The sequence below is a fragment of the Mustela lutreola genome, chromosome 14 (assembly GCF_030435805.1).
Source record: "Mustela lutreola isolate mMusLut2 chromosome 14, mMusLut2.pri, whole genome shotgun sequence".
Lineage (NCBI taxonomy): Eukaryota > Metazoa > Chordata > Mammalia > Carnivora > Mustelidae > Mustela > Mustela lutreola.
In genome coordinates this window covers 50,523,687-50,534,872 of record NC_081303.1, presented here as the reverse complement: position 1 = coordinate 50,534,872, position 11,186 = coordinate 50,523,687, and the positions used below count along the sequence as shown (strand labels likewise).

General features: G+C 57.9%; 1 protein-coding gene across 1 annotated transcript in view; it reads right to left on the bottom strand.

The window, feature by feature from the left end:
- Nucleotides 1-1,400: 1,400 nt before the first annotated feature.
- CNTN2 (contactin 2) overlaps nucleotides 1,401-11,186 on the bottom strand; it is a 33,058-nt gene continuing 23,272 nt past the window's right edge. The window contains exons 17-23 of the mRNA XM_059146366.1: nucleotides 9,845-9,915; nucleotides 9,295-9,529; nucleotides 8,858-8,970; nucleotides 7,323-7,509; nucleotides 6,484-6,596; nucleotides 5,871-6,039; nucleotides 1,401-5,483 (exon numbers count right to left, since the gene is read on the bottom strand). Coding sequence (XP_059002349.1) covers nucleotides 5,374-5,483; nucleotides 5,871-6,039; nucleotides 6,484-6,596; nucleotides 7,323-7,509; nucleotides 8,858-8,970; nucleotides 9,295-9,529; nucleotides 9,845-9,915 — 998 coding nt within the window. The 3' untranslated portion in view covers nucleotides 1,401-5,373. The remainder of the gene's footprint in view (nucleotides 5,484-5,870; nucleotides 6,040-6,483; nucleotides 6,597-7,322; nucleotides 7,510-8,857; nucleotides 8,971-9,294; nucleotides 9,530-9,844; nucleotides 9,916-11,186) is intronic.

Here is an 11,186-nt window from a genome sequence, read left to right as displayed (position 1 = left end):
GGAGAGATCTTAGATTTTCCACACATTCTTTCCCCCATCCCCCCAACTCAGAGGGGCTGGGTTTCAGCAGACCCGGATTCTGGACCCGGTTCTGTTGTCGACCGCATAGTGGAGCAGACAAGCGGACTCCCGTGAATGGGAGGGTCCGATGGGAGCAGTGCTGTGCCCGGAAGGGTGCTGCATGCTGTGAGGGACCGGACAGGAGGGGGCAGAGGTCACCAAGGACCTCAGTGCAGCACGGGGCACTTTGCTCAAGCACGCGGGAGAGAGCTTGCTAGTCTTGATGATAAACAGTATCTTTGATCTAATGAACTCAGTGCAGTGTGGCTGGGGAGGCACTCCGTGCATTTTCCAGCTGAAGGGAGGCACTGTGGCACTCCGTGCATTTTCCAGCTGAAGAGCCAGACCCACGAGGAGCCACGGAGCTGGTCTGATACGTGGGGCAAGCCGGCAGGGACGCATGGGATGGGAGACTGTGCAGCTCTGGGCTCACAGCCCTCTGTGCTGGGGGCTCGTAAATTTTGACTCTCGGAATGTGAAGGGATTGAACAGGAAAGGGGGGAAATAAAAAACAAACCCTCCTATGTGTCAGTAAAGACAAGAACTCCGTTCAGTTCATTGAATTCTGGGTCTGCCTCTGGAGGGAGGGTCAAGGACATGCTGAGTAAAATTTGGGTTCTAGACTGGCCAGTGCTCCCAAGGGGGAAGGAATTAGCCTATTGTCCTGCTACCCGAGCTGCCCCCCACTCTGGGGGGGATCCCCGTGGCCCTGGGCGGCTGCTGCTGAGCACTGAGGGCAGGGGCTCTGCTCGCCTTCGTCACCGTCTTCCCGGACACGGAGCCCTGCCCGCTCTGCACCGAAGAACTCAAACACTCACAGGGCTGTCTGTGTGCATGTGTGTCGCTGTGCATGTACGTCTGCGACGAGTGTTTGTTGAATGCAGGAGGGGTCGCTGCAGCTGTCAAATGGGAGTAGGAATCCCCATCCTCTTGGCTGCTGAGAGCGGAGACGAGAGGCACCTTCTTGCTAGGTGGGGGTCAGTCACTGTGTGCCCACGGGAGGAGGGCTTCCCTTTGGTACCACTGAGTCACTGCTGTCAGATGTCTTAACAACCAGGGAAGCCTGAAGAGGTGCCGTCCACGAACACCGTTTACGCCCGGTGGCAGGTGAAGGCAGCATGGGCTGGTACAGGCCTGCTTCTGGCCTGCGTGGCCCGCTTTACTCTCCCACGGCCTCATGCTTCCCCCTCCCAGGCCGGCACGACGCAGCAGGGGACAGTGGCTGGGACTTCCCTGGAGCTGACCGTGTGAAGGGGGCGGGCATCGGCCACAGCCTGGGTTAGAGAACAGGACAGGCCGTGGGCTCTAGCCGGACGATAAAGACCCACACGCGGCAGGAGCCAGCTGCCCCAGCACGCTGAGAAATCATCTTTATTTAAGCACTGCCGCTACCAGAGCCAATAAATAACTACCGTCACAACAAGTACAAGAGAGGCGAACAACAGGCTGGCCAAAGTGGTTCCCGTCCAACAAAGACGGGGTCCGGACAGGAGGGTCTGATGGAGCCCTAGCCCTCGCCCAGCCATGAGCCTAATTCTGCAGGCCCTGGATGGGGTTGGGTAAGTTGGGAGTCTGGGGGCCGAGCCAGGGTGTACCCCATCGGAGGGCGCTAGGCTCCCTGGGGCTCGGGGCAGTTCTCTGGCCTATCTTTCCTCCCTGCTCCAGTTTCCCTTTACTCTCCTGCCTTCTCAAAGCCTACGGCCCTATATACAGTTACCGGACACCTCTTTCCATGGAGCTTCTAGAAGTGCCTTACAATTGCCCACCTAATCCCTCACACCCCTCCAGGAGCCTCTCCAGCAACCTCTTGCATCCCACGACAACACCCAGCTTAGGTCTGACCTTGGGAAACAGGGCACCACACCCGGGCCTCGGAACCAGGTTTGAGGCTAATGCTCGTCTGGCAGCGCTAGCCCGCCCCTCCAGCCCGGGAGAGAAAAGAGTCCTCTAGGTGGGGAGGAGATAAGGCAGTGAAACATCCTTAGCCAGCTGGGATTCTTGCCTCGAGGAGCCTCCGTGGCCCCTGGGGCTGCTGAGAACGTGCTTCGTGACGGTGACTGGGGTCATTACCCCTCCGGGACTGGGCCGAAGCAGGACGGAGCGCCAAGACTCTTCCTGAGCTGACCTCAGAATCGTGGTCCTGGAAGGACGCTCAAGGGCATCCGCTCACCCTCCAGACTTCAGCGGGCCCAGACCCCAGATCGACAGCCGTCAGAATTCCCCAGCGTTTCCCTAGGAAAGGGAGCAGCCTCTCCATCCCTCATCCCGGGCTCTTGTTACAGCCGCTCTTCCTGATGTCTGACCTCAGGTTCTCCTGTTATTTCTATCAAAACAAAAAGAGCCCCTCCTCGTGGCCTTTCCTGTTTCCTGGCCCATCTCTGCCATTTGGCGGCCTGAATGGGAGTGGATAACCTGACCTTGCTGGCCCCCAAGCCCCTAGCAGGAGAGAGATCCTGTCCCTTTGAGGGTGAGGTTTACATCGAGACTGTTAGAGCAACGGGGACCAAGTAGCCAAGACCAGGGGGCAGAGGGCCCTGCAGGCTGAGCCTGAACGTATGCAGAACAGAGAGACTGTCCCCCATGGCCCTGAGGCGTCTGCAGGCTGTCTCTGTCCCTAGACCTCAAGGCACTTACTGGCCACTAAGCTGTGCAGTGCAGTACTTGTCTGTGGCTCTTCCTGTTGTCGCCTCCTCCCAGGCTTGGTCAGTGGGAGAGGAGAGATCCAGAATCAAGTACTGACCACAGCAGGCGCAAGACTCAGCCCGAGCGAGCAGAGAAGGTGGAAATCAGAGGCCCCCCCGCCCCCCGGGCAGGCAGGGGCTCTTCTATATAAAGCCACCTCAGCCAAGGACTGTTCTGTTTTATACACTTGCATGGCCTCCAGTCACCCTGTCTCACTGGACCTGCATCCGTCCCCGGCCTGACACCTGAGGTTGCCGGCACACGAGTTTCGGCGCAGCTCTCATACCCCTGGCAAGTTCTGGGCTGAGTTTTCTAGTTAAAAGCCCTTGCTAGGTTTTCCAGATAGTCTGCTCTCCTCTCCTTTGCCAAGGGGCCTCATTAGAACGAAGGTTCTCACTTGCGAGTGTCTTTTGCCTCAAGCAAGCTCAGGAACATCAGCGTCCCGCTCCAGGTGAAGCCCTGTGCTGGCTCAGCCTTCCCGCCACAGCAGCTACACATCCTGTCCCCCTGCTTCCCCTGCCACAGCCCCAGGCAGTGAGGAAAGCCTCAGCTAAGCCTCGGAGGAAGGCTGATTTTTACCCTCGGCATCCCCTTTCTGATGGAACTGGGGGCCAGGAAGGGGTCTCTGCGTTCAGAGTGCGGTCACTTAGCTGAGCCCCCAGCACCTCACGGGGGGAGGGGGCAGAAGGACAGGAGCAGGTGCGGAGGGTTTGGTCAGCGGCTCAGGGGCTCCAGGCCCGGGGCCAGGGGCGGGATGGTGGGTGCAGCGGTAGCCCGGACAAGGGGTGTGAGCTAACGTTTTTAAAAAATCGTAGCGGGTAAACATCAACAGAAACCTGCCCAGGAAAATAGAGCAGGACTTAAAAGTTAAAAACCCATAACAAAATAGAGCTCTAACTGTAAACTACAGAAGCCAGGCTCTGGGGTCCTCCACGGGTCTGTCCCTTATGAGATGCCTATCCCGCTGCTCCCGGATGTGAAGGGCTACCTGTTAGAGCGTGGGCTTTTGGAGGTTTCCTGGTTGTGCCATCACTGCTGCCTGGATTTGGGGAATCCCTGTCCTTGCTTTGGCCCCTTTACTTGGAACAAGGGTAAGGGCAGCAGGAGGCCTCAAGCCAGCACCGCATGTCTAGGGCCTGGCAGGAGCTTGGCCTAGAAGGCGAAGGATCGTTGCCTCCTGGTGAAGGACCCAGCCATGCCAGTCACCCCACGATCACCCACCTGGACCTCCTCATAGCTCCCTGCCCTTCTTAAGACCTTCTTAACCAGGCCGTAGCCATTCAGAGCTGCCCCCTTCCTCTGGACAGACAGCTCGGAATAGGAAGGTAGGACAGGCTGTGTGACCTTGGGAGGTCCCTGACCCTTCCGTTTCCTCGTCTGTAAAGTGAGGGGCTGGGGCAGGTCTAGCTCGAAAGCCCCCTCCAGCTCTGATGTCCCATGATTGGGAATGGACCCAGAGCGCGTGATTTATTAATGCCTTTTTCTCCTGGGGAAATGCAAAAGAGCAGTCGGAGGCAGCTGGGGGTCAGGTCTGGCCAGGTGGCCCAGGGCATCCCTGGGAGCAGGCAGGGCCGTAGGTATCCTTTGCCCTTCTCAGAAGACTCCCGACTGCAGAACGCATAGAACAGATGCCACCTTCCTGTCCCAGGCTTGCGGGAGTCGGTGCTGGAGAGTGGCGGCCCGAAGCCTGCAGGCTGAGCAGGAGGAAGAGGGTGGGCGCGTGAGCCCTGTCTCCCGGCTCCTGCCCACACCCTGGAGGGGCCGTGCAGGATGGGTCTTGGTGGAGTGGGGGACCTCCCCAAGATAAGCCCTTTAGTCACTCGGCCACCAGTGGTGGCTTCTGTCACTCTGGGGGTGACAGGATCAGGTTGGCAGTGTTGGCTAAGACAGCAGCGTCACCTGCCTTGGGGCTGTGCCTCAGGCCAAGTCTGGTGCCCCTTTCTACCCAGTGTCCCAGCTTCTCAACCCCTTTGAGCTCCCACCCTTGGCAGTCTGGAGGACCCTTCCCCAGAGCTGCAGGGACTCAGGCTCCTGGCCTTGGACTTTGGGGCACTGGTTTTCAGCCACCTGGGTACGTGGCAGGGGCCCCTAGGGGCATTGAAGACAATGTCAGGGTCCAGCTGTACAGCCCCTTGGGAAAGTAGGGGAGTTCTTGGTCCTGGGTCTGGCTCTATCCTTATACTGAGGGACATTGATGTTTATGCTCTGTCCTACTGTGGCCCATTGGTGTCTTCCCACTGGGCCAGGCACTCTGCTCAGGCGGCGGAGTCCATCTGCCATCTTCCCCAATGTGCCGATACGTGGTTTCAAATCCCCTTCTTCCCATGGGCCTGTTCCTTCTGTCCAGGCGCCCCAGAGGGCCCAGGCGTAGGGTTCAGTATCATCATGGAAGTTACTGCCTGGCGTCTTTTGATTTAAAGAAAAAAAATCCTTGCACAGGTTCTATCCTGCGGCAGAATATGAAATATCCTACCTCCTACAAAAAAGGGCACTGTTTAAAGTAGGTACTGAAAGCCAGCCATTCTCAGGCACAGTGTTGGGCCACCTTGGCATCAGGCAGGGCCAGGGCCAGCTGGCTGTGTCTGTCAGAGGCGGGGGTCCGGCTGTGGCGGAGAGGGAAGGGTGCCAAGATCAGAGCTCCAGGTAGCCTATGAGGACCAGCATCGCCATCGACGGGGCAAGGATGGAGCCAGGATGTGCGGTCGGGCTGATTGCAGAGTTCTCCACCATCATGCTTGTGCCTAAAACCAGCAGGTGGAAAAGTGGGGCTGTGTCCGCTGGGCTTGGGGCCGGCCTGTCCCTGCCCCACCCCCAGGACAGGATCCACAGGATTTTGTAAGACCTTTGCTTCTGTGGTCTAAAGACTGGCTCTGTACCCAGTGAAGGGCGTTCGCTCCTCCCTGGCCCTCAGGGACGTGGGGGCGGGGGGGATGGCAGGGGGTGGCACAGTGCTGGGACTCGGTTACACTCGGTTCCTGGGACTCGGTTACACTCGGTTCCTGCCCACCTTCCCCTGTGCCCTGGGGGTCTGGCTGAGTTGGGGTTGGTTTGTGTGGGAATGGTTCCTTCATCAGGCATCTGCATGGACCCTGATTCTCCTGGGGAATAAGGCGGGGGAGAGCCAGCACCTCCATTCCTCACGATGTGGACTTCCGCTGGGATCCCATCTCCTCCAGGCCCTGTGGTCCGAATCTGCACCAGGGCATGACCAATGTCTTCCGGAACGGCAATGTCTATCCAGTTCCTGCTGGTGACATGGAGCGTGGGAGTCGGGTGTAAGTCGTTCTGGTACAGCATCTGTGGGGAGGAGGGCAGCCAAGGTAGAGCTTACTCACACCGGCTGGTTCTTCTCTCTTCCCCAGCTCTGGGCACCGGGACGTGCCCATTCAGTGCTGGTCCTCACCCTTCCCGTTACCTGTTGACCGGGAGCAGACCCTTAAATAAACTCCTCATTAGAGGGAGGACAGGTTGCAAGGAGCTGAGCCATCTTTGCAGACTCCTTAGGGCTGGAAGGACCCTCAGACTTCACCTAGTCCCCTCGAGCCCTGACTTCCCGCCATCCTTCCTTCAGCCCCCTTTCTTCTGTCTCTGCTACAAGCTCTCTGTATCTTTTGGCGCCAACAACCCCAAATTCTGCTTCCGTCGGACTCGGACTTGCTCCACACTGCAGCTCCCTGTGGCCACGGGAAACACAGAGGCCCAGTGCCCGGCCACTCGGTGCCTGCTGGAGCCCTTCCTTACCTTATAGCCCGTGACCGCAGACTCATTTCGGAGAGGAACCACAGGATCCCACTTGATGCTAAGACTGGAGCTTGAGAAAGTCCATGAGATGTTGCCAGGAGGGCGCTGTGGAGCTGCGGGAGGAGGGAGAAGACTGAGAAATGTTCCCAGTGTTTCCTCCCCAGCCACCCCCTTGCCTTAGCCAGTCTTTTTCTATGAGTCGGCCTGCAGCCATTACACCCAGAACATTCCAGCTGCCTAAGAAACAAACTTCAGGAAACTCCAAAGGCTGGAGAAGAGAGATGCTTCAGAGCCCATGAGCTCTCCCTATTTTTTTTTTTTTTTTTAGATTTTATTTATTTGACAGAGAGACAGATCACAAGCAGGCAGAGAGGCAGGCAGAGAGAGAGGAGGAAGCAGGCTCCCCGCTGAGCAGAGGGCCCGATGCGGGGCTCGATCCCAGGACCCTGAGATCATGACCTGAGCCGAAAGCAGAGGCTTGAACCCACTGAACCACCCAGGCGCCCCATGCTCGCCCTATTTACATTAGTTTTCTTCTTTTTTTTTTAAAGATTTATGTATTTAGAGAAAGAACGGGAGCCTGAGTGGGAGGAGGGGCAGAGGAAAAGCAGGCTCCCTGATAGGCAAGGACCCCAATGCGAGGCTTGATCCCCGGACTTTGGGATCATGACCTGAGCCAAAGGCAGACGCTTAGCCGACAGAGCCACCCACATGCCCCTAATCTCATTAGTCTTGCTGCCTTGTTTCTGTCCAGGCCCGGGCTTGTGGCCTAGAACATTGGTCTTTTCACCCGGGAGTGGGTGGTCCTAGAGGTGCTCCCACCTTCGGGAGAGACTCACGGGGCTTCATGGTGGTGGCATTGGCAGAAGGGCTGGCGGGCCCAGTGCCTGCCCGGTTGTAGGCCCGCACGGTCACGTGGTACTTGGAGTTGGGGTGCAGGCCAGTGACTCGGGCACTGGTGTCCAGCCCCGCGGTCCTCACGCGGTCGGCGGCTGCTTCCTTGTCCCCGGCCTTCCAGTAGCGGATCTGGAGGGGGCAAGGGGAACCTGTAGGATCAGCAGCCAAGCCCCCACCTCGGGGGGGGGGGACCCTGACCCTGGCCCTGACCACCGACATTCTGTTCCTCTCCTGCTCCCTCTGGTCCTCGTGACTCAGTCTCAGGTCTCATAACATGGACACTGGGCCACGTGCTCCAAGACAGCAGGGCCACGTGCTTCCCACTATCATTAGCAGCCTCTGGACAAACCGCAAGATCAGTGAGGGGATGTTACTACCGCAGACTGGGAGGCAAAGCACCCGAGGACCAAGAGGAGGTGACCTTGGGTAAGAAGGACCATCTGACCACTGGACTCACACCCACTCAGAAGGCTCCCAGCCTCTCTTCTTCCTTGAGAGGAGAAAGAAGTGCCAGGGAAGCGAGCTAAGGCGGACGGAGGAGGGGGCTGCTGCCTTTTCGGCAGCCACAGAGAGCCTGGTCCAGGGGCAGCGTGGAGACTTGGGAGGAATGAGGCGGCGAGGGGCCAGGGGACGCGTGGGGCTGGGCACAGACTCCCCCCGGGGGTGGGGGGCTGGAGAAACCCAACCCCACTGAGTTCTCTCCAGGATCCCGGGGGGGCTGTGCTGAAGCAAAGGAAACGAGTGTCTGTACTTGCAAAGCAGTCCCCGCCCCCACCGGCGAGCTGATGACGGCTGCCGGGTAAAGATGCAAACCATCATCATATTAGCAGGACTGGTTACATATTCATCCACAAGAAGGACACTTTGGTGGTGTTACCTCCTCAGTGCAGCTTGCCTGTCCCACTGCGCTCAGACCCAGAGCTAAGGCTGCTGGAATGGAATGTCCAGACTTGCCCTTACACTCGCCTGATCCTTCCCCCTAGGCGGTGACATTTCTTCCTTTCCCTTCTTGCCCTTCCTACTGCTCCCTCTTGCTCTCTGTCCACTCCACAAGGTGCTCCAGCATGAAGTCACTGGGGGCTCAGAGCTCAGGCCGGAAACTGCTGGGCCCACCGTTCCCAGGGACAGGACGACCAACGGGCACGAGGAGGGGACCATGCTCTCCTCTGCAGGCTGACGATGCTAGCTAACTGGGCTCTGGTGTGAAAGGGACAGGCTATGTCCCTTCCGGAACCTGTGCGGCTCTCCCAGCTTCCAGGGCTGGCTCTAGGCAAGCACTGAACTTCAAGTCTATCCACAGGTCAGTCTTTTGCTCTAGACCTGGGGAGGGGCTTGGCTCAGGCTACCTCCCCAGGGCTGCACGACGACGACAGCAGTCCCCCACCTCAGTGAATGAGTAATCCCAGGAGGAGCGACTAGTGAGCTCTGAGGTGCCCCTAGCCCCCCTTCCGATCCCAGGACCCAGGGCAGTGCTCACCTCGTATCCCAGGAGGATGCCGTTCGTGTCCTGCTGCACAGGTTCCCAGGTCACGTTCATCTCTGAGGAGGAGACCCCCTTGGCCCAGACCTTGGTAGGGGCCACCCTGGGCTCTGGGGACCGATACAGAAGGGGTTTGGATTCCCCAGGGCCTCCCCGTGTCCTGCAGAGAAGCTGCCAACAGGGGCCTGCCCTTGCTTAGGATTTCTGAGAACCCAGGGCCCTGGAAGAAGGTCACCTGGGGGTTCCCACAGCCTCCCCCAGGCCACTCCTCTTCCCATGGAGCCCCCCTCCCCCTCCCCCAGGCCTGTGGGGAGACAGGGTAGCCAGGGAATGAGGCCAGATGCCCCCTTGTCCTGGACTCCCCACCCTGAGGTGGAACTGAGCTGGGGTGTGGGCTGCGCCCTGCCCCACACACCCCAGGACAGGTGGCCCACCTTCCTCGGCCGAGTACACCAGCGCTGTGAGGCTCTCGGGCCCCTCCCCGCGGCGGTTGTAGCTGCGGATCTTGACCTCGAAGGGCGTGTAGGGCCGGACGCTGTCGTTGCTGTAGACGAAGTGCTGGGCGTCTGCGCCGGGCACCCGGGCGGTCTGCCAGCCGCTGCCGCCCTGCCTGCGGAAGGACAGCAGGTAGCCGAAGCCGTCTCCGTTCTGGTACTCCCGCGACATGGGCTGGGGGGCGAGAGCGTGGCGTGGGCGAGGGGCCGCCGTGCGTTTCCCTGCCCGGCCTTCCCGCCCCCCACCCCAGCCTCGGCCAAGAGGGGCAGCCCCGGGGTTCGGGGGCCTTGGCGGGTTTTCTCCTGCAGTAGATGCGAGGGGAGGGAAGGGGGTGCCATTCACCCGGAGTCGGGGCTGCACAGCGGCTCAGTCTGGGTCCTGTCTACATGCGGCGCAATCTGGAGATGAGTGGGGACAGGGGGTGGGTGGGCAGGATTTGTCCCTCCAGAGAGCTGGAGGCACAGTTCTGCCTCTGTCCCTGCAGCTTACCGTCCAGTTCACGATGAGCTCTCCAGGGGCTCCACCCCCTCCGCTGAGTCCCGAGGGTGCTACCGAGGGGGCTGTCAGGGCCAAGGGACACAGATGTGGCTGGTAAATGCGCAGTGACAGGGCAGCAGCCTCATACCTGTGCCTGTGCAGCAGATGCATGGGGACACCCCTAGTTTTGTCCTCCAACAGGACCTCTGGATGTGGGCTCTGGAGTCAAGGGAGACCTGACATCAGGTCCCACCTCTGCCACTTAACTAGCTGTGTGTCCCTGGGCAAGTTACTTAACCTCTCTGAGCCTGATTCCCCTCTCCGTAAGATAAGGATAATAATGTTTCTCTCCAAGGGCTCTCAGAAGAATAAATTCAAGGACGATGGTGCCCAGCTCGTGTACCAGTCCTTGCTCTGTTATAGTCGCTGCTCCACAATGATCTTTGTCGTCTTCTGTCAGTTTAAACTAAATAACAGAGACCTACTCCAGTTTGCTCTAAAACGAGGGGAATAAATAATCTGAAACTGCAGTTAATGAAAAAAAAAATTTCTTTCAGGTTGCAGGGGGTTTTATTATGATTTTTCTCTCCATGGCAGATTTAATTTCCTAATTGTCTCTAGTATTCAACAAAGCTGATATTAAAACAAGACTCTACTTAATTAGATCAGGAATCTTGGCAGGGGGTAACTTGGCTGGGCGTCAAAAGAGTTCTACAGAGAATCCAGCAATGGGAAACTTATCACTTGATTCTGATGCCAGGAGCTTAGGGCCTTGTGATATGCAAGGGGTGCTTAACCACACTGCCCACGTGGTCCTGTTAGCTGGGCGTTCTCATCACCCTTGTCAAGTGTTAAAACCAAGGCCCAGGGGCGTCTGGGTGGCTCAGTGGGTTAAGCCGCTGCCTTCGGCTCAGGTCATGATCTCAGGGTCCTGGGATCGAGTCCCACATCGGGCTCTCTGCTCAGCAGGGAGCCTGCTTCCCTCTCTCTCTCTCTTTGCCTGCCTCTCCATCTACTTGTGATTTCTCTCGTCAAATAAATAAATAAAATCTTAAAAAAAAAAAAAAAAAAAAAAACCAAGGCCCAGAGCAGTTAAGTGACTTGCCTAAGGTCACACAGCTAATAAATGGAATAGTTCAAATTTGAACTCAACTCTTCTGATTTGAAAGCCCATCATCTTAATTCTGCATCCTGGTTGTCTTTTGCTCACCAACACCTGGGATACCCGAATGAAGGAGATCACTCCCCTCCCTTCATTTGTCTCTCTAAGAAGTTCAACCAAAGAAGGGGCTTTTCCTGGAATTCCTTACTCTGGAGAGGTACCAGGTAAAAATGTTGACTGATTGGAGAATTA